This window comes from Camarhynchus parvulus, chromosome 6 (genome assembly GCF_901933205.1).
Source record: "Camarhynchus parvulus chromosome 6, STF_HiC, whole genome shotgun sequence".
Classification (NCBI taxonomy): Eukaryota; Metazoa; Chordata; class Aves; order Passeriformes; family Thraupidae; genus Camarhynchus; species Camarhynchus parvulus.
In genome coordinates, this window is record NC_044576.1 from 30,817,031 (window position 1) to 30,843,920 (window position 26,890).

A 26,890-nucleotide genomic window follows, 5' to 3' on the forward strand; every position below is an offset into this window, starting at 1 on the left:
CTGCTTTCATACATCTAAGAACAAGAAATAATATTCTGAAGCCAGTAATTCAGAACAGTATGAGATTTTTAACTTCAAGGCTTTCTACCAATACATGCTACACTAGACAAGTTTTTTATGCCCAGCAATGAAAAATTGACTAAAAGCCAAGTAATTTATATTTAGTCATTCAACACTGAAATGCACATAGCCCAGCACTGAATAAACAACCTCAAAAACAGTGGCATATACAAGCAAATACATATTAACAGTAACTTTAGGATAGGAGAAAAAGAGTAAAGTTGTAGGACAAAGGGAGACAGCAGCACAGAAAAGTTCATTAGTGAAACCTACATTTTTGCAGGATCCGAAGTAATATTGTGAAATTCATGGTAATGTACCTCCAATGCACACACAAACATGTTATTCAGACTAAAAAGCTGCAGGAGGAAAAAAGGCAATGATAAATCTCAGTCTTTCAGTGTCTACAATTTGTATTACAAGGATAGAGTAATGCACCTCTGCCAAAAAATCTAAACCCACTTGTCTGCCTTACATCTGCAGATTAAAAACTGAATAAATAAATACAGAGGCTCACTTTACCAATGTTCCAAGCATGTGTTAGAACTTAAACCTTAACAGTAACCAAAGCAACAGCTATCTGCACAAAAGATCAATGAGTATCTGTACAAAAATTCCAGACCATCAAAACACGTGTGCTTTAAAAGAAGTTTCTCCTATTGTCCCTAAAAATGTTTATTTTCATAGTAAGTTTTCATTCATGAAACAAGTGTTCTAATTTTGGGTCCGTTTTGTTTGTGGAGGGTTTGTTAAACAAGCCTGCTTTGTTTGCTGGGAGAGGGGAATTTGTAAACAAAGCCTCTGTGTTCTCCCAGGAGTCCCTCCTCAGCAGGAGAGCATCCGACCACCTTGGGACATCCTGGCATGTGGAGCTCCAGCCACAGGGCTGAGCTGAAGCCATCCCTGCACCAGGTCAGAACAGACAGAGCCCTGGGGTGCAACACCATGGCAGTTTTGTCACCCCAGAAGAGATGGAAAGCCTGGAAAAGTGGGGAGTGAAGTGGGGCCACATCCACCTCCAGCCCAACCAGCTGTGAGAGGCAACAGCCCCCAAATCCAAACTGCCACCACAGCCCCAACCAGCTCCCATCATCCTGCAATCACAGAGCCATGGAATGGCTTGGGTTGGAAGGGACCTCAAAGCTCAGCTCATTCCACCCCCCTGCCATGGGCAGGGACACCTTCCACTATCCCAAAATCTCGTCCAACTTGGCCTGGAACTCTCAGGGATCCAGGGGCAGCCACAGCTTCTCTGGGCAATCTCACAGTACACTCACAGTAAAGAATTTCTTCCCAATATCCCATCTAACCCTGCCCTCTGGCAGTGGGAGCCATTCCCTGTGCCCTGTCCCTCCATCCCTTGTCCCAGTCCCTCTCCAGCTCTCTTGGAGCCCCTTCAGGCACTAGAAGAGGCTCTGAGGTGTCCCCAGAGCCCAGGACATATTTGCCTTGCCTCTCCTCTCCTCCTCCTCTCTTCTCTTATCTTCTCTCTTCTCTCCTCTTCCACTCCAAACTGAAAACCAGGCTGTAGCTACATTAGTTGTCAGAAAAAATACTGAAGTGAGAGAGCTCCAAGGCTTCAATGCACTCCCTCTGAGACCATGCTAGATGTAAGAAATTGATGAAAGACTCCAAGAATAGGGACACTAAACAAATGGAGGAATAAGACACAAAACAGGCCTAGATAGAGATGTACTGAATTTTTGTTAAGCTGTTTTGCAGGAAATAATAACTGCCTGAGGACACAATACAGTAAAAATAATTGTATCCTTTCAACATGTTCTTTTTGACATTGACTTGTTTTCAAACCCCTCCTTATGTTATTAAACTCTGTCTCCGTAATTATAAACAAAACATAAAACTTGTAATCCATCCTAGAATTCTTGTCAAGTAAGTTCATTTTTATCACACAAGCTGAACAAAATGAAATTATATGGGAGGTTTTGCAGCAGTCACTCCTTGTGCAGCTTTGCATCCATGAAGGTTGTGGCCCTATAAAACTGCCCAGCACTTCTCTCAGCTGGGCAGAACACGTTCCCCATTATGCCTCCATCTGAATTACTGCCATTTAAGGTACACAAATGTCTCCTTGCATGTTTAGGAAAACAGACTGTTTAACATTATGTATCCCCAAAGTCTTTGAGCTGAAACATCAACACTTCAGTTTTCTCTTAATGCCAGATGTTTGAAAACTTCGCTTTATAAACACCTGAAAACTTTGCTTTATAAACACCTTCACGTTAAAAAACAAGTTTGGAGGCAAATGGGCTGGAATTAGTAACTATACTATAGGCTGTGTAAGTCCTGATCATTCCAAAACTTGGTAATTCAAGGGTGTATTAAACATCCACCCAAATATAGGATTAGGGGAGTATTAAATTAGAACTGTACTTGTAGAGGTCAAGCACTTTGTTGCCATTCTAACAGTTTACAATCCCTGCTTTTCAGAGTTAAAAATAACTCCAAATTGCCCAGGCAATCACCCTGCTTTATTTTAAAATCAATAAGCTGCACCCTGTACTCATGTGCATGCATATCTGGAAACAAGAAAGCAGCTTCATGCACTTCCTTGCACTTTTAACACACTTCTAAAATAGACAGCAAAGTGCTATAAACACTTGTATGCTTAGCATACATTATGTCAATATTTATTGACATAAGTTTAAATGATTAAAACTTAAATCAGTTTGAGTCAAGTAAGTTGAATGGAGATCTGCACATCTAAAGGACAGCAGCCAAAAATGTTCCTAATTATTTCTGCCTCAAAATATACTGTAACATCTCTCCACCTTCCTCCCTTTTTCCTGAATGGAAGATAGTTAAAAGCAATTAACAAGCCACACAATGCCAACTGGTAAAGACTAAAATGGAAAGAACACAAGAAAAAAAAATCATTAAATAAATCATGGACACACTGCCCATACTATCACCAAGCACCCCTTGAGAACAGTAGCCCTAATAGCTTAAATAAATAAATAAAATCAATAATCAGGGGAACAAAAAGCTCATCTTGTCTTCTGTCCATTCATAGAACAACAGGGTATTTGTGTTGGGACAAAGATAGATTTTGGGTGCTATGTACTTTTGCTCCACAGACCCATTCTTCTTCAATTAATGAACAATGGAGTCATTTTCACACCCTTTTTTGTCATCCCATCTCAGTGTTATTTGTGAAAACGTTTTCATTCTGAACAAGAGAAGGGGAGGAAGCAAACAGTATCTGTTAAAAAGGATTCTCTACTCCCCTGAAACCTTTCTAGTAAGAATCCCCAAATTGTCCAACACATCTAACACAGCAAAAAACTGCTCTGAACAGTTTCAGCCATTCCTTTTAGAAAGTTCCACCCTTCAGCTTAGAACAACTAAACAAAATAAAGTTTTTGGCAGTGGTTAATTCCCACAGGACAAGCAGAAACCTCGAGGCAGTGTCTGAAAACACCAAGGGGGGCTTTAGGGTTGTTGATTTTTGTTTATTTGTTGGGTTTTTTTTAATTTGTACTGGAAAAGGCAACAACTCATCAAGCTCCCAGGCCTCCACAATAAGGCAACATTTTAAAGCCTTTGGGAACTGATTTTATTAGATTAAGAAAAAACTTTAAGAAGCTGTAATGAAAATATTTCACTTCTCCACTGACCCTCCTGCTTGGGGCCCCTGCTCTGTGCAGCCTCTTGGAGCCCTCAAGGATCTTTGGAAAAACTCAGCACCACCCAAGAGCCTGCTAAGCTCCACAAACTTCAACTACTGTCTCTAATACTAATTAAAGAAAATACAAGTTTGTTTTTAAATTACTTACACCTAAGTAACAGTGGTGGCTACCACAGGATGAGATGAAATAATCTGCTCCCCTACCAGGGATATGCTGGTGGTGTGAAAACACAATTACCATCATCTGCAACCCAGTACTATCATAGCCTTGCTCCAGGTTTTACTTCTTCATTTTTTACTTTGAGCTCTCACTTCAGGTATTTACTGTAATACTATAAATAATAATTTACTACTATAAGGAAGATAAAATTCATCCAGCAGATCTCCATAAACTCTGGAAGGAAAAGCCATAAAACCCTTTATGCCGTGTCCACTCATTTAATGCAATATTCTCTCCTGAAAGAAAGAGTCAAGTTTTAACACAGACTTAGCTAAAGCAGAATGGACAGCAGAGAAATTCAACAGCATAAACACATTTTCTTTCACAGACACGTAGTCACGAACCTTGACACTAAAATAACTCAGCCCATATCCCAATTTAGCCCATTCTGAAAACTTTGTAGTTGCACAATTCCCTTTTCTTCTCCTCCTTTCCACCCTTTCTCCTTGCCTCCAGAGGTTGCTATCATCTCCAGCACAATGAAGGCAGTAACTTATATAATATAAACAAATGCTACAAGCTGACCTCAGCAGCTGAGGGACTAATTTTAGCCACCTTTCTCTAGGACAAAAATACATTGGTTGATGAAAATCTTCTAGGCTGCATAAAAAAATTACAAAAAGCTTAAAAATGAGAGTTGGAGAAAGAATTGAGGGGTATTTTTGGTGGATGGTTGATTGGGATTTTTAGAGAAGACTATGAAGAGACATGTTGGTAGCCAGGTTTAAAAAGAAGGGTGTTGCAAAAAACCCTATAAAATTAAACACAAAAACAACAAAGAAATAATAATCTTGTTCTTTAGAGAAAAAAGTTTAGATGAGACATTAAGAAAAAGAATTTCAGTGGGCTGATCACTAAAGAAAACATAAGAACAGGTTATATATTATTATATATGTTATATACATATAATACATTTTATATATTGTTACATACTCACACCAAGGCAGAGATGTGCAGGAGTGTATCAAGGGAGGCCCTTGGCTCACATCCTACAGGTTTTAAAAGTTAACACAAATATAACTGAACCTGTATTGCAGTAAAGGGATGGACTACACAATCCATGATTCCACTTTTCCCTCCTGGCTCCACATCATTCACCTCTATAGGATTCTGGGACCTAAATTCCCATCCAAGTACTGATGTACTTTTTACAAACTAGGCTGTGTTTAACATCAGGGCGGAGGATAAATAATAGAACCTCATTATTATACCCTGTTCATTAATTATACTTTTACTTGGAGACTCTGTACAGTCAGCAGCTAAACAAACTCAGAGAAAGAAAACAATCATTCATAATAATGAATTGTCATCTAGATTACATGCAACACTTCAGAGGAGTGTACTGTGATACCTCTGTAAAATTAATAAGGTCTCAGTTAAACTAGGCCTCATTAAAGTATCTCCCATTAAACCTTTCCTGGAAAATTGGAGAGAAAACATCTCTTGTGTAGATTAACTGGCTTGTCAGCCAGCCCCTACTGTAAAGGCCACAAGTGAAATATGGCAGAGCCAGGAAAAGCAGGAGCTCCAGGCTTTCAGACCAAATAAATTCCCCTTGACAATATTGCCTAATTAGAGCTAACATAATCAGCAAAACAGCAAAAATAAGAGCAGCTGGATTTGGAGTTAAATGAGAGATCCAACACTCCAAGTGTTGCCATCTTCAATAAATGTGGTGCACAGATAAAACTGACCAGTTTCAAGGACCCATACTTTGGTGAGAGATTTGACTTTTCTGTAGGGCACAAGAACCTAAATATTTTGTCCAACATCTGAACTGGCCTGGCTGTGAATAGCTTTACATAGGGACTGTGTCAGGAAAAGTGAAAAGCATTATCTCCATAAATATATTTTCATCTTTTCCATCACAGCACTGCAGAGTGTTCGTCACTGAATACTCAAATTACCTCACTTTTGGGAATTCTCACAAAGGCACAGTTACAAAGACAAAATTCAGAATACAGGGTGTTAAATAGTGTTTGAAGACCATCCAAAATTATTAAATCAACAAAACTGAAGCTGATGAAGCAGCACTACATCAATTCATTTGCTTGATAAAAACCTTACAAACACTCTTAATTCCATGCATTCTTACAGTTACTAGCAAGGACTAATGGGTTTGTACAACTATAATTGGCAAATTCTGCAATGGGAATGTTGATCTAATTTCTCACAAGAAGGAAAAAATTGAAAACCTATCAATTGTGAAATATATTATTCTCCCTAAAAAAAACCCAAAAAAAGCAAAAAACAAAAAACCAAAACCACAAGAAAGCCACCCAAACAAAATCCTCAGCACTTTTGTCTCAGCCTTTCACAATTTACAGTTCTCACTTTTAACTGCCAGTGGTTGCTATGGAGTCCCCAAATGAGCCTTCAACTAAGATTTAGTGTAAGTCAGAAATGAGCAGGGAATTTATGACTGTGCTGAGTCATGAATTAGACATGATAAATTCCCACCAGCTACCATCATTCAGAGGATGGTTTGTCTCAGGTTTATTAACATGATCCAGAATAAATCTTTTTAGCAGCTCCCTTTGACAGAGACAGGGAAGTTGCTTCTAGTAAATCTGAAAACATCCACCAGCACAGAACTGACCATCAATTTAACTGTGCCTCTTACTCTTGGGTTTTTAAGGTAGGATTTTAGCTCACTTAAATCTTACACAAATTAGCAAAATCACATTTATTAAGCAAAAATTATAGTGAAGTTGTCCCAAATTAACAAAATTCCTGGAACAAGTAAAAAGGTGTAGAGCACATCCCTGCTGATGTGCAAATGTAGTTAATTAATGCCACATTAATCACATTTCTCTGTTTATTCTTCACAACATTTGAACTGGGAATCCTGAACATACAGAATATGGTTGGGTTTTTTATGGACCACATGAAAATAACTTGATCCAAACCAAGTTTATTTTCTCAAAGTGCAATAATGAGAAAGAGACTTGTTGATGTCAGAGGTCAGCTGAGACCTACAGAACAAACATCACCTGCCCTGATAAAAGCCTAGAAATAACAGTCAAACATAAACATCCATATTACTTTCACTTCATTTCTGCTACAAACTTCATCTTAAACTCCAGAAACAAATAAAAAGAAACATGGATTTTTAACATTAGGAATATAAACATTTCTAACATTAGAAAAATAAATCCCCAGGGATATGGTCACTTCTGTCCCAAGGGAGTTCTAACTGATGAAAAAAGTAAAGAAATAAAGTTAAGCAAAAAGACACAGCTGGGGTATGTGTCTGTTTCTAGAAGAAAAATGGATTGCAGAAAAATGTAAAATTCAGCACAGCCTCAACACCTGTACTGAGGAGCAACTGTAATAATTTACCAATTATACACAGTAAAAAACAACAGCTTAGGAAAAAAAAATAAAGAAGCAATTGAGTAATTGCATTCATTATCTTTACCTGCTATGAAAACATGGAAATATACACAGACACTGATATTCTGTTTTACATAATTACATTTCCAGTAGAAATCCCCTGTCAGCATTCACTTATGGCTGTTGCTATCCAGAATGGAGAACCTCTTTATTCCTGCTTGCTGATGCTCATAATAATGTGGTTTTCACAACCTCTCTACAAGTGTCTTGAAGAAAAAAACAAACCTCAAACACTTTGCAAGAAGCTGTTAAAAGTAAAGGAGAAAAGATTTTTTAAATATTCATCACTAGCATGACATCAAGAACTAAAGACTAATAACTTTTCACCCATGGTGTTTTTATTCTGTCCCATATTCTCATAGTTGTTTATTCCAACATGTTCCATTTATTTGGTGCAGGCTTTCCGATAAGGAAAGGTGAAAGGAAAGAGCTTTTATGGAATGAAGAAACAAAAGGAAAAAAGATTTTAAGTGACTCTGCAATCCTGAAAAGAGCACCTGCCTTCTGACATCCAAAAAGCAGACATCCCTCCTAGTCAAACACATGATAAAATACATGTAGAGAGATAAAGACTTTTTGCACCAGATAAACCTTGAAGGAACATTAAAGCAGCTTGATTTTCACATTTAACACACGTACATCAAGTCAATAATGCAAAATCCTTTTGGAAGTTCTGGTCACTCTAAAAGACTTCTCAAAATCCCTTTGGGTTTCAATGCCCAAACTGCAGCAGAATTCAGGAGTCTCTCTTCAGGCACTAACCCAGCCCATCAGAAGGAGCAGCTGGGTAAGACCAGAGCTCTGAAGAAATTAATGCCCAATTTTAGCTGCTAATGTAGAGGACGATCCCAGGGAAGTCCAGGGAGAAAATAAAAGGAAGGAAGGCAGGAGGAGGATAAAATGATGTTAATAAGACACACACAAAAGCAGGAATTACCTCCTCACTTGTGCAGCTTATCATTCTCAGGACTTCACTACTTTGTTTTTGTCTTTACTATTTGCTGTTTGTTTTTAATGGTCCTGCCAAAAAATTGAAAACCACTGTGTTGCCTAAACTTTTATTGCTTTCTTAAAAAATGGTTTTACAATGCAGATACTTCACTTCTTCATTATCAAATGGTGCTGCAAGCAACAACTTGGCACTCTATAACAAGTATGGACTTGTCAGGATATTTAGTTGACTCTTTATGATCTGTTTACATAAAAAAGTTGGTTTGTGCTAATTGCAATGCAGATTTATTCCTATAAACTTACAAAATGAATCCTGGAAAAGCCACTAGTTTCAGGGCAACTTCAGTCCTCCAAACTACTCCAAGCTAATCATATTTTTCCCATTTTAAGGCAAATAGTAAGACGAATGAGAAAAGGAGACTAAAAAGAATAAAAAAATAAAGAATAAAAAAGAATAATAAAGATGATAATAAGAATGATAAAGAATAAAAAGATGACACATGAAGGTATGAAAGCACCAGCTCTTTTTGTGTGGAACTGGTGACACATTTAGCAAAGCTTTTTGCTGATCACTGGCAGAACCATAACAAGCATGTGTTTATACCCCCCAAAATCCCAGAGGATCACATTAAATCTCCTTCCCTCACAAATTTCACTTTACACAGCAAATCTGAGCTTACTGAAAACATTAACTAAATTCCATAGTGAGACATGGTGAAAGAGTCTGGGCAGGGGAAGATGAGCCAGGCTCCTGTGGATCTTGTGGACATGGACATGCAGGACACCACTGGATGCATTTCACTGCTGCATGAGGAGTGATGCTGAAATTCCTGAAAGCAGCCAAAGAAATTGGCTCTCAAGTGCCATAAAATTCCAGGGGCACCACTCACAACCACAATCAGTCTGAGGTATTTAGTTTAAGAATGATTAATCACAGTTGAATCAGCCTTTTGTTTCTTTTCTGACATTTCAGAGCCCTTTCTAGTATTCCATCTATCTGAAGTCTGGCCATGACTTGATACCAAAGGAGACTGTTTGAAATAATTCCATTTACTTTGGCCTGCATACAAGTCTGGATAAAGGTTTCAGTCAAAACACCTCTTCACATCATAGAATGGCCTTAAAATGGCACACAGAGATAACAGAGCACAAAGACATTAAATCTGCTGTGCACTTCCAAGTGCTCTGAGAGTTATTTCCAGCACCAGTGGGGTGGCCTCCAGGGGAAGCACATCCTTGACCCAAACAAGGAATGATCCATGCTCCAACTTTCTACCTTTCCACATTATTAACAGATAAAAATGGTCAGGTGTAAGTGTTCAGCAAATTGCTATCGATGTTCAGTACACTGAAATTCTATCATCCAAAAGCAATGATACATTTAAAGAGAAAAGGCACTACATTCACAAGGTCTGTGCAAGTAGCAACACTGAAAAAGCCTCACAAAACCCAGAACTAAAGAAACTCACACAGAAAATGTCACCAAATCCTTCCCAGCACAAGAACTTAGAGGAGAAAGGGATTTAAGGTCAACTGAGGCTAAATGGCTAATGCAAGGCAGCAAATACACTTATTATTTATACCAGACACACCATCTCAAAATCCACTTAACATCACCCACCATGAGACTCAAAATCAGTGTGAAAGGACTGCAATGGAAAGAACAGACAGGACCTTAAAGAGTTCAGAAGTGATTGGAAAATGTGAATTTAGTAACATAGAGCCACAGAGTGACATTTTTTACTTGAAGGATGCAGGATAAAACAGACAGAATATTAATCCAGAAAGAAAATCCAAGGTCCTCTCAAGCATTTCTCTAACATGGCTGTTTGCTAAAGATGCTTCTTTTATTTCTGTAATTCCATAAATATGCTTGCAAATTACTGCATTTAACTGAAAACATTAACAAGCACACAGACAGGACTTAAACACATGAGAAACAACCCTGAGACCAACATCATTTTCAAGTAAAATACTTTCTTTATGCTTAAAACTTCATCACACACTTCAAAATGTATTAGGAAAAAGACTTTGCCTCTTATGACTCTTGGAAAATTTTCCAGGAGCCTATTTTCCAATGTGAGAACTACCACATCTAACAGAGCCTGAGAAGGTTTCCCACAAGGTCGTGAATTTTTTCAGAGAACCATTTAAATCTTGTATTACCCTAACCTACACAGAAAAAAAATGGAACAAAGCCATTGCTTAAGGTTTTTCACTGGATTTTTCCATTTTAAGATAATAGGACTACAGGAATCCTTTTGTCTCAATTTAATGAAGATTTTATTTTACCAGTTTGTAAATATTAACCCATACATGGGAACAAATCTGAGAGGGGCTGGGAACTAAAAGATATCCTAATTTTGCAATGGAGTCCCTTCCCCCATCTTCAAAGAAATTTCACTGGGACTCCACTGTCCTAAAATCACATTGCAATCAGTGTTGGCTGCTGGGGAACAAAAGGAATGGGAACAGTGAGTCAAAAGGGAGCTTTATTTTAAAAATCTCTGTAATTATGTCTGATCCATGGGTTAGTTGATACTCTAACCATTCATCTTCCTGCCTGAGAATCCAGAATTCTCCAACTCTGTCAGCGTGCCAGAGGAATCCCAGCTCTGGGATCTGCTTCCAGGACTTTCAGACCTCCAATCTTCCAGTGGATTACCCCCCATTCATACACCAAATTGTACCAGTTGTGGGAAGAGAACCCTGCAGATGAAATGGTCACACACTGACCCCAATAACTATCCCCCAAATCTTTGCCTTCACTGTAAATAAATTCTGTGTTCTCATAAGACACTTCTCATCCAGAGAATTGCTCCTGTGCTCAGCCTCCATTTCTGAAGGGCCCAAAACAAAGAATTTGCAAATAAAATCAGAAGAAAAAGGCTAGAAACCCAGTGGATGACTTTCCAGCTCCTTCTCTTTCTTTCTTTACCTGACACCAGTTAAACATCAGTCACCCAGAGCCTGTCACTCTTCCACAGCAGTACCATTAAGGGAAGGGAGCCTCTAACTTCTCTATTAAACTGCAATAAAGCAAAGTCTTTAACATGAAATGCCTCCAAGTCAACCAGGCATTACTGAAATTACTTAATCTGCAAAGTCAGTACTTCCCCACCCTACTTCACCACTCCCAATCACTTACAGGAGCAGCAGCATTATCCAGATGCATTTCAGAGCTCAGCTTGATAATTTGGTTCTGGTGTTCTGTTTCAGTGAGGGAAAAGTGGAACTACAGAACTAATGTCAACCTGATTTTCAATTTCATTACTTTTGTCTACTTCTCAAACAAATGCATCCAGGAAAGGAAATATAAAATAGAACAAAGGCCCTCGCAATTCATTTATTGGATTACTGCTGTCCCAGCAGAGAGCATTATGTGTGTTCTAATCACACAGGTACAGGCTTTTCTTCTTATCCTCCTCCTGCTCCAGCTTTAATTACCCAACACACTGACTTGTGTAGATTTCTGGAGGACTAAAATGTATATTCTACCAAATCACAGTCATATCAAATAGCCATTATTTCTAAGCAAGGGAAGAAAAAAGCTTTTGTGAAGGAAATAAAAAGTAAAATACTCCCACTACAATTTAATCAATTTCCATTATTTAAGAATGAAACCTAGAAGCATTGTGGGAGTGTTCTATTCTTGAAGCAATCATTTTGAAATTACAGCAAAGACTCCACAGAACATTGTAATAAATAATACAAATGTAGAGTGGCTCCTTTAATGCAGTGCCTCATGTATAAGCTTCATTTAATCCATGTGCACAAAGTTCATTTTTAGTAAAGCATTATAAGCAGCTGAACCCAAAAGTTTCTTAGCCATGGTATCTTTCAGAAATGGGATTTTTTTTCTGCCATTATCGCCAGATTTGTTTTTTAAGTGCCCTGGTAAATGACATCCACTCATTTTACAAGTCTTGCACCATGCAGGTTGTAGAAGAGACAAGGGCTGTTAAATTGCAGTGTCTCAACATAAACAAATCACCCCAAACTTCTAAATACCTCCAAAGAGTTGAGGAAGTAATCAAAACCTTTAGTTTAACCTGGTGATGTGACAGCCTTTAAGATGATTCAGATGAGAGAGGGCAGATTTTTCCAACTCACCCATCTTCTTCCATCAAACTTAATATTCTCTTTGTTTGACCAGCAAATGGACATAAAAATTCAAATTGGCAAAGGGGACACACACACACACACACACAAACACATCATCTACCAAAACAACAAGGATTTGTTATTTTCAGAAGACTGAATCATCATGGTCATCTGTAGTGCAGGTCATAATCAAGATGAAATTCCTTCACAACCATCACTTTAATGAGCCTCACAATTTTTGGCCATTTGAAAACACTGCAGATTTTTAGCACATTTTGAGAGGGGAAAAAAAAAGGGAAATGAAAACACTTTGTCTCTTTCTCTAGATTTTGTGAACTTTTTATCTTTCCACATTATTAAGAGATAAAAATGGTTATGTGTAAGTGTTCAGCAAATTGCTATCAATGGTCAGTACTCCGAAATTTTATCATATTAATATCCAAAAGCAATGATGCATTTAAAGACAAAAGGTACCACATTCCCAAGATCTAAAACCACAAGAGAGACACTCATAGGCACAGAGGTCTGAACTAAGGTGAAGCCACCAGGGGTAAAAAAGCAGCCAGAGTTGTTACTGTAAATGTTCTGTGGGTTTTCCTGATCCTCTCCTCAAAATCTGCTCTGTCTCAAAATCTCTGCTCAACAAATTTCTCATTTATTTCACAGGCAGAGCCTCTAACAAAAAATAAAGAGTAAAACCCAGCCAAGCCCAAGAAGACATCTTATCACTGCCTGGAGTCACTAAGCAACAGGTACAAATATGCCAGCCTCAAAAAAGGAGAATTTTAGTGTACTGAAAGAGACACTGTGAACATGAGATAGCCAGGTAACCAAATGACAAACATTATCTGACAGCCTTGAAAACCTCTCTTAAGCCAAGATGTAATAAATAGCACATGCAACTGAATTGGGGGAAAAAAATCCCTAAGCCAAGTTAAATAGTAACCAGCATTCAAATTTAACCATATAAAATCTACATTAAAATGCAAAATGACAATTACAAAATATTACATTACTATGAACACTGTCAAAAGCTTTGAAAAACAGCACACTAAAGAAATAAGTGAAAACACACTTTACCTTGTATCTCATTTTGGGGCATGAATGGATGTAGAAACCCATATAATAAAAACAGAGATCAGGAGCTTTTACACAAAGCTGTCTGGTAAAAGCAATTTCCCTGTGAGGGGAAAGAAAACGCTAATTACATTTGAATACAATTCTTAAAGCCATTTTACCTCTTCATATTGAAATATTTTACAGATATCTGGCTCTTAATCCAGGACTTATAAAAGGACTAGACTTCTATAAAATAAAAATTAGCATCATAAACTCCAAACTAATGTTTTTAAAAATCCCAAACATAATAAATTGAAAATTATTACTTGGAAACCTAACAAACAAATCATAAAAATGCACAACATCGTGTCAGGCTTAAAAATACCTTCATTTTTGTCTTTTGGTTTGCCAACTGTCTGATTTGATATCTAAATAAAAATGACTAAGACCCTCTGTTTAATGTTTCTTATCAATATTTGTGTACATTGGAATTCTACAGAAATCTACTGGTATTCTGGAATTCTACTGGTTAACAAGGCTCAGGAAAACATCAGAGTATTTTTGAAAAATAAGCTTCAAGGATAAGCCTCTTGTTTGTTCTATCATTTATGCTCCAGCAATTTGCATGTAAAAACATCCATCTTTATGCCACAAAAGGTATTTTTACCCATCCCATGTTTGTTAGTGTGATTTTGTCATTTATCCTGAAAGAAAAATATCAATGTATTCGAAAAAAAGTTTGCTTTTTATTTTACTGGCACAAGAAAAACACTGTTACTACAAAGACTCAGCCAGTGCTTCCTCTATAAATGATCATTTTTGCAGCATTTCTATCTGTGCAGATCACTCCTGTAACAAACTGGATAAAAAATGGATGCTGGTTTTACTTTCTGTGTCAAAGGGATAAGAAGATGCCCCTGGTCACTGCAGGGGAGCTGGAATAGATGATCTTTAAAAGCTGTCTTCCAACACAAACTATTCTCTGATCCAAGACATGAGTACATTCATATAGGAAGCATCTACAAACACTGGAGGCAATTTATCCCTTAAAATTAAATTAGCATTACTCAGTATTTCTTGATTTTTTTTTCCTGTGGCAAGACTGGCATTTCCAAGCAGTTTCTTTTCCCCATGCTCTCTACGCACATGCCTACATATTTCAAATGATGCTCAAATCCCATCCTTTCTACAACTCAGCAGCAACAATTCTCAGAGTGCCATGAAGTGGAAGTGACAGCAATGCAGTCCAACCTCCTTGGAGTAAAATTGGCAACAGCTTTGAAGGTATCAGATTCCTTTGCAACTTCCTAAGTCCTCCCTAAGTCAACCTTTTTCTTCCCCTTTTTGAAAGAAGAAGGAGGTAGGCTCCCTCCAGGACTGTTGGGAACTCATTTTTATTGCCTTAAACGCTGCAGAATTTACAAGCTGCTTTTTCACAAGCTGAGCCATGCACTCATGGTGCAGCTACAAAGCTTTAAATTTATTATGTAGAAAGTTTAAAATCATTTAAAGAATTCGTAAGCATGGATTATGTCAGTCTATTATTACATAGAGTAATGTGATATTACAAATACTAAAAAATAATTCTTAGGAGGACTTAGTATTTTATATGTTCATCTTGCAAGGAAAATATTAGTCTAATTTCAAGTATCTAATATTTGTAATGGAATAGTTCTAAAAATATAGACCATTAAGAGAAAAAAAGATCAATTCTAAGTCATAGGAGTTCCAATGTTTTTCCACATTTGTCAATTCTGATTAATTCTATAGAATAATCAGATCCTAATCAAAATCCAATCCAATTCAGATTAGACCTTTGAGATATTAAATTGCACGTGGTTTATTAATTATAGAAAAGGTTTATGAACTAATTGTGGTAAGAAGTTTCCTAAAAGTGCTATTTGTGCTTCACACAGCTCAAGTTGTGCCATTTACCCACCCTGGAGGGTGACACTGAACAAGAGTTGAGAAGTTGCCTCTCAGCAGGAGCCCTTGGAGAAGGGAGAAACCTGGATCTCCCAATTCCAGGGCTCCTTTTGCACCTGACAGGGCGCAGTGCAAATCCCCACAGGTGAAAAGATTCATGCTACAGCTTCTCACGCTCAGACTTGTACACAGACATGTCTGGCACAAGGCTCAAACCCAGCTGCTTCACGAGAGCACCACATTTGTCTGTGGCCAACTTCTTCAAAAAGGTAAGGAAAAAATAGAGTTACTCAAGTATTTCCACTCATTTAGGGTGGATATTTTTCACTTATAGTAACAATGGAATCATAAAATTGCCTATGGAAGAAAAGCAGTAACTTGCAATTTTACATACAGGTTTTGTTCACAGTGAAAAGCAAAACCCACAGTTCCTACTGTTTTGCAAGACCATGTTGAATAGTTAATTTAAGGCTTTAAAATTTATAGGATTACTCTCTCCATCAGGCTTTCTGAAGAGAAAGATAATGAGATTAACATACCTGAAAAATATACATAGTGCTAGTACAGCAGGAGAGCACTAATTCAGTAGACAACGCTTTTTAGCTACTCTGTTATTTATGATCTCAATGTGCATAAAACTATAAAAGTGATTAATTTCATTTGGTAACTGGGCTTAGAAAAAGGTCAAAGGAAAAATGATTTCTGTTCAGACAAAAAAAAAAGGGCTTTTCCTGCTGAAACCAAGCAATATTAAATTATTTTCAGTGGCAATAAAAACGAGGCATTTTGTTTCTGTGTGTTTTCTTAACCTGTAAAAGTATTTAGCTAACTAGAAAGTTACATCTCTAGTCAAGGATGACATTTAAAAATTTACCTGGAAGGCAACCAACCCCACAACTATTTTGCCAAAGGTAGTGTTACTAGTATATATTTAGACTAAAAATAAAACTCCAAGTTTAGAAACAAGTATTAATTCCATCCAAGCAGATAAGGAAAACGTTCTCTTACCGTAATGCAGAGTAGACTCCCAAAGATAAGAAAGAGAAGTCTGGGTCATAGTACAGATAGACTGAGGACACACAGTAGGGCAGGATATCAATTACACCAACAGCAATTATCTTCCCATCCAGCCAGTACTGCTGGTGGAAGGAGCCATAGCCACATTCTGGTCCGTTTGGGGCATGCTCTGCCTAAGTAAGAACAAGAGAAGGATTATCTCCCTGACAGACTTTCAGTATGAAAATAATTTTAAAGAGAATTTCAACATGTAAGTAAATACTGTAAAAAATGTTGCTGGCCACCTGCATTTAGAAAAAAGAAAAAAAAGCATTTGAAAGGCAGGGAAAACAATGTTATTACTGGATCTTTTGTGCCCTTTGCTGTACTCACAGTGGGTACAACCCACATATCACACATCCCAAACATGAATCTGAAACAGCCTCTGCCATCCAGCACTTATGGTACTGACAGGACAAACCAATGTGCTCCTTCAAGTTATTAATGAATTATTACATGCAAACCTGGTGCTTCCAACACTCCCTGTCATAGCAAGGACCTCCAGGCTCTCTCCTCCACATCCCCAAGCACTGGAAGCACTTTAGCCATAGAAATTGATTTCCTCAAAGTGGCAATTAAATTTATTTCAGATGACTATAAAAAAACCTGAGCAGCTCATTCTTTATGTGATGTTTACTCTCCATAACTAACAAAACACCTTTTATCCAAGAACCTGAAACTGTGTGGCTACAAAATCTGTGGAACCTCTTCTTTGTCAGTCCACATCAGAATAAATCCTGCAAGAACACCAAGGGACTGCTATTGTTGTGTGCTGTGGTTTTGGATGTGCACTGAAGTTTGACTCTGGATGGGGTAAAGCACCTCGAGCCAGAAACTGATGCTTGAAGTTAAGAAGAAAATGATCTCCCTAATTTAAACTGTATTACACAACCAACTCTGGCATGCCATTTTCTCCCACGTCAAGTTTACTTTAATCCTGAATTCCACTGTGCTCAACTTAATTATCCATCTAGTCATGTTTTTCACTGCATTGCCAGGTCTTCAGAAAGCTGCTTCTCACTCAATAAATCTGACAATATTGCCTGCTATTACCAACTGTTTTGCATTACATCAGCAGAAGGTGGGCTTAATCAAGTATTTTGATACAGTAGCCCTGATTGAAGAGATGATAGGCAGGAGAAGTTACTCTAATTGGTACCACATGTGTCAAAAGAAATCAATCACGTGAGCAAAAATCATTTCTACTGGCTTACCCAACCAGCAAGTCCCAAAATAAAGGCCACATAACAATATGTTTGAATTTTTATATAGTTATATACCATAAAACTAAGTGTGGAGCTACAAATATTCTAAAAGTGAAATGATGAAAACATTTGAGAGCTCCATCTGCAGCTATGTGAGAACATTAAACATTAAACATAGAGCATATTAAACTCAGCTTTTCTTGTTCAGGTTAAAGCCCATTTATCCAACAGTTATGGTTTCATTCAGAAGCATCAACTTTTCAGCAGAGCCAAATGAAATCACATGGTCAATGGTAACATTTTTGAGCAGGGACACAGTCAAGCAAAAGATGTTCTCTAAGGATTTCTCAGCACAGGTTAAGTTCCCTTCTCAGAGTGCAGTCAGTGACAGAAAAATGAAACATCTCAAAGCCACGGGGAGATGTGGCTGGTAATAGAACACAGACTTGCTTAAATAAGTTTCAGTTAAAACAGATTTTCTTTCTTAGTCAAAAATTCATCATATAGGATTTAATGAATGTTAAAGAAGATAGTCTAAGCCACCATGGAAAAGATTTTCACTCAAAGCAAAGTCTTCTGAACTTCAACAAATGTTTGTGTGGGACCCCAAACCTCCAAAGAGCAGCACATGGATTTGGTCATTGGACCTCTGCAAACTGAGCATTAACATCAGTTAAAACTTTTGGTACAGCACAATCTGCAGTTATTTCACTAATGCAATTACAGTGAAATGTCATGAACATAAGAGAGTCTATGTTCTGGAACAAACATAATGAGCACAGCACTGATTTCAGGCAAAACAGACAGGGATCTCTGTTACATTAAGCAAATAACATTTTAAAAAGAGTAAGGTTTCCCTCCACCTTCAAAAATTCTCATACAAAGTAATCCTTTGTAACGCTTGTCAGTATTACATTTTCTCCCATTCCTCGATGAATACTTGGCTCCTTTAACTTGATTTCCTGTGCACTATCCAGGCAATTTGACCTGAAACAGGTCTAGAATAGGAAACATTTTCCTGAAGCAGGCTACACCATTTCACACCACTGACATCTCCACTGGGACTGTGTCTGTCAAGGGTGATGGAAAATACAGCAGTGACATCAGGGGAGCAAGCCCCACTAGAAATGGCTTATCTTATCTACCCAAAATATACACTAGCCCTGGAATCAATCCAGAAGGACCAAAGTATTTAAAATTAACAGTTTCTAGTCCTACTTCAATATAGTGAATTATTAGAATCTGATGATATTGAAAAAATCCAGGACAAAATGGAAACCACAATTCTCTCTCCAATGTTTACACTGTCATGCAGAGAAAAATACAACATATTCCATGTTCATTCTATCTGTCTTCATATCCTAATGATTCCATGAACACATTTGATTGCTCACATTTTATAACCCATTATTAGAATTTAAATATTTAACAGAACTGGCATTATATATTCCCTAATTAGTACCTCAGTCCACTAACTGCTTATAATTGAACTTCAATGATGGTGTGAGCACTAGAATTTCTTCAAAGCACATTGGTCATTCTTTTACTTTAATATTAACAGGTATTTTACTTATTATAATAATTATAAAAATTTCAGTATTATAATTACCAAAAACGTGTCCAGCCTGTGCAATGCATGATTATTCTTCTCTGGGAGGTTCATGAAATTTCTCAAGAAATTAATGAAATTTCTTGTTTTCTACCTTTCCATTTTACCCTCTGCTGTGCATGGAGGGAAGAGGAAGATATGAAATTTATGCTATCAAATAAGAAAAAAAAAATAAATCCAGGAAATCCTTGACTTCTCTGCTCCAGTGGAAATTATTTGCCAAATCAGCAAAGTGATTCATTCCAGCAGTTCCTTTCCCAATGGCACATACACAAACCTGCCATATGGTAGATTTCTATGCCTTGGTTAGCAACACATTTCCTTTCCAGAACTCCGTCCTACTTCCATTAGGGATTGGTAGAACACTCTTTACACATCCATTCTGTGCCTGACTGGAAAAGTCTAGAATCTGAATTACACTGCATCAAATGTGAGTCAAGTATCACTTTATAAGAAGGTGATCCTGGGAATTACAGGCTTGTAATGCTCTCACTTATTAGTTCTCCTTAAAATTATAACATATCAATAAACAAAACAATGCAAACAGAGGCTGATGTGCTTTTTGAAGAGCAAAGATTGAGATTCACACACATCTTTCAGTTCTTCAGAATCCAAAAGCATCTCAGCATGGTTAATGAGAACAAATGATCATTTGCATAACAGAAAACAGATCACTTTCCATCCTGCTGGATCTATTACATTCTCCAGTGAGGACTGAATGATGCTGCAGCAAACCAAGATCATGATTTTGAAGTATTCAGGATGGTTAAAAAAGAACTGAATGCAAATAGCTCCAGAAAGATCCTGTAATACCAGGTGATCAAAAAGGCAGAGGAGATACCAAATGTTCATAAACCCATCCATATGCTGGAAAACATATTGCTATAGGCACACCCAAAACAATGGGCATAAATCAGCAGCTCTCTCAAAGAGATGATTTTGACAACAGTTTTAGAAAATTGTCAGTTTAATACTTAACATCAGTCAAGATTAAAAAAAAAGTCCAAGCAGCAATTAGAGAATATTTTGAGAATAAAACAAAATTATCCCTCTGCTGCCTAACACCATGGTCCATCCAAGGACTGAGGCTCCTTCCAGCTGCTATTTCAGATGGAGCAACTTGGGCAGGACAAACACTGAGATGACCATCAGTGATGCTGACACAACTGGTCCCTGACATCCTCATCGCTCACCGAGCACCAAAAATAAGGTGGATCACCCTGAACAATCTGGATTTCCCTTGGAACTTTCTCCCAGGAATCCCCCACCCTGGCAAGAGCAGGGTCCCAGCCCACAGAGTCCTGCAGGCTGTTCCCCTGTGCTGAACCGTGACCACCATTCCACATCTGCCTGTGGGAACTGCTAAAATGGCAAATGGTTAAATGAAGCCTCTAAAATCAAAGGATGAATAAAAAAACACCTCAAACAATTCACTTTACATTATGCTGTTTAATGCTAGAAAACTGCCTAGTTTTCTGCTACTTCATACTGTATCTTTTCTTTAAAGCATTCATTTTTTCTGCCAGAGCCTGTAGCCAAAACAGAAACTAAACTGGATAATAAAATGAGGAAATAAAAAAGACAGGAAGAGTTTGGGTGTTCATACTATTTGCAGCTAACGATAACATTAAAAACTCCAAAAATTACAAATCGAAAACATGTAAGGTTTAAATTTTATTTTAAATTATTTTTGTTCAAAAGAGTAAACAGACTACACACTGCTAGATTTGCTTGTGGCAACTGTTTCAGAATAAAGAATTTCAAGAATCCCTTGGCCTCTGATACATAACCCCTTTTATTTAACTTCATCTAATTGAAGACATCTGTAGTGGTGCCACACAAAATTTAATTCAAGCTTGGAAATGTCAATAAAAAGTGTCTGTAAGAAACAATATGGGTATAAAGCTGGCAGGGTAGCGTGCATCAACATCTACGTAGCCATACAAAATTAAGAATATAATGGCAGTCTGCTGCACGAGTTGACGAGGTGATAAAAGCCCTTTTCCTATAAAGTCTAATGAGCTCTATTACTCTTCAGCTTTCAGGAATGCAAAGGCCAGTGGACTCAGCAGAGAAAAGCAACAAACTCTGCACACATGGATTCACTCAAAGTGCGACAGATCAAATTACCAGTGTAATTACTATAACCTGACAATTTCATTACAGTCACGCCGTCCTGAGCTCTTTGAGACTAACAAGAAAGACACTGCAAGGATTCCATGGCAGTTTGCTCACTTGAAACGAAGGAACAGCATCTCTCCTCAACTTCTACCTCAGATTATAGTCAAATACAAGTTTAGCAAGTTATTTAGTAATTCATTTTTCTCTTTTCATAGAAATAAATCAAAAACCATGAAAGACACGGCATTTTGTGTTTCTGTTTTTAAATGCAGTGCTATGAAATTCAGTGGGAGCTTATTACCCAGCAAAGGAGTCTTCAGGCTCCTGTGGAAACACAGCAGAACCTTCCTTACCAGTTGGTGGAGACAGGAATTCTGTGCCAGCCACTTCCACCACCTCTAATCATGGCTGGCTGTCTACAGAGAGCATAGAGGACACTCATACAGTCATTAAACAAAATAAATGAAATGCATTCATTTCAAAACTCTCATCCTGAATGAGTACATACCTCCAGAGGGGAATCACAGAGGAATCGTGTGAACTGCACCGAAGTGGGTTCAGCAGTGCCCAAGAAAACAGCCCCAACATGCAAAGCAGAAAAAGAAAGAAAACCATCACCAATGCATTAGGATACATTAATATTTAAATATACTCCTTCAAATACATATATTTGAAAAGCATCATCAGACTTTGTTTATGGAAATTTCATTTAAACCCTTCAACTCTCACATTCTGTTTAGAAGTACAACCAGATATAATAATTAACTATGCAAAGTACTTTATTTTCTATAAAACAGGAGATGGTTTTTAAAAATGTGATGTGAGAAAATGATCCCCCTGTAATACAGGTCTGTTTCTGTGTCCTTTATTTTAAATTACACATTAACCTCCTTTGGGACTCATTGCAACAGGGAGTCTTTTCCCACTGTTCCATTGATACCTCCCCTATCACCAAAGCATGGGGCCCTCATACCTCTGAATGGAAATTAATTAATTTACTTTCAAAATTAAAAGCTCATTTTAATTTTAAAGAAGAGGAAGGGCAAAGAAAAGAAAGAAAATCAACCTCCTGAAAGTGCAAGCATTTCAAACCTGGATTTTTGCCTCAACACAAAATGATGTGCTGCTGATAATTACCCAAAAAGGCAATCTTTTAATGATCTGGAGCTTGTCCAAGATTCTAAGAGTAATAAAATACAATACTTATTCATTTACTATCATTTACTTATTTGATACAAACACTTCCTTGTTGGTGGAGTCCACATTAGAGACGTTGCAGAGTTCTGGTATGTATTTAACCCCAAACATTCCCTTGTTAAATAACTACTTTAATACACAGTTTAATCCCCCCTCTTGTAATGGCTGGGTGATTTAATAAGTCAGCAGTTCCCACACTGCAGAGTAATAGTAAAAAGGAATTTTTAAATTAAAAGTTAGATAAAAAGAATACATATGGACACCTACAAAAACCTGACGGTTGTCAAGATTTTTTTGTCAAGAATTCCTTTAAGTTCTGAGATTATTGCTGCCTCATCTTGCTAATCTTGTCCTGCTGATCTATGGATTGATGGGAAACCTTTGGACACAAAAATTATGGAAGAACACTGAATTTCTATACTGTGATGGTGAAGGCAGAGGATTGTACATTTCCTATCATTTACCATTTCAGATCTAGTCACTATCACTCTAAATTACTCAGAGTCTGGAAGAACAAATTACTGTGGTACCTTAATTAAATTATTTTGGAATTATTTTGGTTTGGTGGATAAGGGGAAAAAACACTAATAATATTTAAGGAAAAAAATTAAAATTTTGAATTATTATTTTCCTGAAGTAAAAATACAGAAAATTACAAATTCTTGCACTATGAGCGCATCCATCCATACAGCCAGTGGTTTTACAAAGTGCAGGTTTCAGGAAAAATAAACCATGTGTAATTAATTTTCATGTCAGAAGACCCCCAATAGTTCTTAATCTGTAACTTTAGCTGTAGAGCGCAAACTAAACCCTATGGTGAGAAATCTGAGCCATGACACTTTTCAAATAGTTTTATCAATTCTCCAGGCCCTGCTGCCCAGTCCCTTGGCTCTGAGGGTGAAGGGGAACTTTTGAAGTTTAATAACTTCTGCTCTTATAGCTACTAGAAAAAAAAATTCTTAACTGCACCTGAATTTGTATCACAATCTTAAGGGAAAAAAAGCAAGTCTTGTTATAAATTGTTTCACCTGATGACACATGGTGATGTTCAGAGGTTAGACAATTTTCTTAAACTAATCTATGCGTTAATGTAAAAAAGAAAACATTAGATTCAGCTTTTAAATTAACAAACTCATCTAACACTGCAAGATTATTACGAAAACAATTAAAAATTATTCAATAAACTATGAAAGAAATACAGCCAAAAGCTGATATTGTGTGTAAAATAACTCAATATGTCACACAAACACAATTCAAATTCCTTTCACAAAGCCATGCTTTTCTAATTTTAATTTCCAACTGATTTACATAAACTTTTAAAAGCTTTATAACATATAAGAAATCCACATCATTTTTACTTTGGTGCAAGCTAATTACAGTTGCCAGAAGGAATCAACTCAACAACAGGGAGTAAGTTTAAACATAATTATTAAAACTAAGAAGAAACACATCACTGAGAATTAAATCAAAGGGAGAAAAAAAGGCAGAAAAATAAAAAGCAGGTTGGGTTCAACCCAAAGCTTCTTGCTGGAGTAAGAGCACGTGCACAGCTTTAAAAAGAGGCCATAAAGCAGAGTGTTAACACCTGCTCCCTTTTACATGGGGGAAGAGATTCAGGAGCTAAACTGGAATGGGTTTCACCGGGCAGCTCGGGATTTCTGCAGGGGAAGGTCCTGATGTCACAGGAGGACACCACGTCCTTCTCAGAAACCTTCCAGGAGCCAGCAGCAGGAGCTGCACAATTATCTGAGATATTCCACAAAAAGCATTCATTTATCATCCCCCCTTTGACAGTATTAAGGGTTTGCTCATATTTGCAATTCACTGCCAAGGAAAGCTAAGTACCTGCCCCTTTTTTTGGGATACAGAAGGATAAGCAATGGATATGGGATTTGGGCCTTCCTTCTTTTTGTTTTTTAAAATCCAATTTCTGAACAGGATTAAAATAAACCAAGGATTTTGGTCACATGGGGTTTTTTTGCTTTGTTTTTCACAGAGGTGCAAGGCTCATAAGAAACTAAAAAATAAAGATGGCAAGTCATAAAACCTGCAAATCCAGTGCATCACTTCCATGCTGCCATATTTTAATTGAAATAATCTTCCTTACCCAAAACAGATCAGAATCAGCCTTACCATAAAGTTGTGCAGTGAAAAGGTAAAAAATAAGTCAGTGTTTCAGTAAGGTGAGGAGCAGCTGCTAGCAATCCTCTCCCACAGAAAAGAAAACAACAAACCAAACAATAAAAACAAACTAGCTAGGAAAATACATTGAAATCGAGATGAAAAATGAAGTAAATTTTTAAACTTTCTGTAGAAATCATGAAAATGGGACCAAATGTAGCATTTTTACAGGAAAAGACAGTGCAAACTACCCTTGAACCAGACAATAAATTAGAGTTCAGCAGAGGAATCAAAGACTTATCCCAGTGCTGACTCTATTTAGTATTTTCAACAACTGCTAAACAAAAATACAACATTCAACAAAAATACAGACGTGCAGAAACAATAGAGTTTCAGAGATATTCACAGACCTAAAGGTGAAGAAAGAGCCTTCAAAACTAGGAAGAAGGATTTAAAGTTTACAAACGCAAGAGGGACTTAAATGTAGTCTTAAGTGTAGTTTTCAGTGCAAGGATGGGACTAATGAAATATTGTACATTTCAGTTACAATTTCAATTCCTTTATGGAGTGACAAAAGTCACTGTGGCTTTCTTGCTCAGAAGAAATTTCCTCTCAGTATACTGGAGGTTTATCAGTATTACAGTGACGATTATTTAATTTTATATGGATTTACCTAGAAAACGCAGTGGCAAAATCAAGAATATAAACTGAGATACAAAAAGAATCTGAACTGAAATTATTAGACTGTGGACAAGTTAATTGTCTGGATGCCTAAATTCTTTTGCTTTTCTATTTCATGATAAATTCCATGAATCCACAGCACTGCAGTCACAAGGGCCACAAATGAAAAGAAGACATTGGGCTGATATAGAAATACTCATTCAAAGTCCTAAAGTCAGAGCTACCAGGATGTGAAATCCAAGTTCACTGCAGTGAGATGTTCTGCCATGGCTTCCAGGAGCTGAATAAAAATGTACAGAAGGCTAAAAATAACCACAAAGGCTATTGATTTTTAAGCATTCTCTCACCGGAATGTAAGAGAGGAAACTAGGTTAGGGAGACCTAAAAGTTTGCAACTGGCTGCTGATACCAGTTTGGAGCTGATCAGAACGTGCTCCTTGGCATTTCTCAGCCGGCTCACTCAGTTTTTTTCTATTGGTTCAAGTGGATTCCTGGGAAGCAATTTAGAAAAAAAAAAATAAAGGGGGAGGGTGAAAGAAAAACCCCACTCTACGTATTTCAGTAATTTTTTGCACCTTTTCAAACAGTGTATCTTTTGTGTGTCCTGAAATTCTTTTCTTCCAAGACAAATATTTAGCTAAGCACAAAGCAAAGAGAGAGTCCAGCTACTTTCACAGAGGGAACAGACAGATACTGTTTTTCTACAAGTTTGTCATTATGAAACCCTCGTGAAAAGTTAAATAAAATGTTTGCTTCAGGAGCAATAGCAATAAACTGTTCACTCTTGCTCTCTCTGGAAACTACTGTAGAATTTTTATGATCTTTTATGGAAATGTTTTCTAGCTTGTGTAGCTGCCACATAAGCTTGTTTCAGTTACACTTCAGCTGGGTTTCCTAAAGACAAAGACTGCTGCAAAAAGACTTGATGTCAGAAATGTGATGCCTCTGATGAGATGATACTTCATTAAAAACTGCTAAAGACACGCCCTGTTCTATCCAAATTAGCCATTGATTATTTCATTGGGATCAAAAATTTCCTCCTTGGCATAAAAAGGCTAAATGTATTTGTTTCATGTAAATTCTTTGATCCAGATCTCCACCTATAATTTCATTTATCACATCTCTTCATTTAAAACACAAGAGATTCAGGTGGCAAAATGTGCTGAAATATCTATCTGAAATGATCTAAATGCTCTGAAATACCTATCTCCAGGTACTTTATAAATCATCCTGAAGCTGGAGTAGAGCTGGATCACAGCATCTTCCAGGTGATTTCTATTCTGCAAGGCCCTCCCTGCATTTTCTACCCAGAAACAGGGATTTTTGGTGCTGAGCAAGAGTTAAAACATTTGCAGATAAGGCCTGCTCGTAGCAAAGCACAGACAAGCCATTACACAGCTTCCATAAATCCAGTGGAATTGGATCATCCAAAGAGACAAATCTTGGGATTATACAAGACACAAGTCCATTCTTCTTATTCTCAGATCATCCTTCCATATATTAATCTACACATTTTCTTCCAGAAATATAACCAAAGA

The 26,890-nt window shown here is 37.3% G+C and overlaps 1 protein-coding gene across 6 annotated transcripts in view; it reads right to left on the reverse strand.

Annotated features, from left to right (window-relative positions):
* The window catches only part of ATE1 (arginyltransferase 1), a 69,265-nt gene that overhangs the window by 29,337 nt on the left and 13,038 nt on the right, over window positions 1-26,890 (reverse strand). For all 6 annotated transcript variants that reach the window (XM_030950900.1, XM_030950897.1, XM_030950898.1 and 3 more), the window contains 3 exons: window positions 21,862-21,894; window positions 16,371-16,552; window positions 13,458-13,557 (listed from right to left, as the gene is read on the reverse strand). In XM_030950900.1, the coding sequence (XP_030806760.1) occupies window positions 13,458-13,557; window positions 16,371-16,552; window positions 21,862-21,894 (315 nt within the window). The remainder of the gene's footprint in view (window positions 1-13,457; window positions 13,558-16,370; window positions 16,553-21,861; window positions 21,895-26,890) is intronic.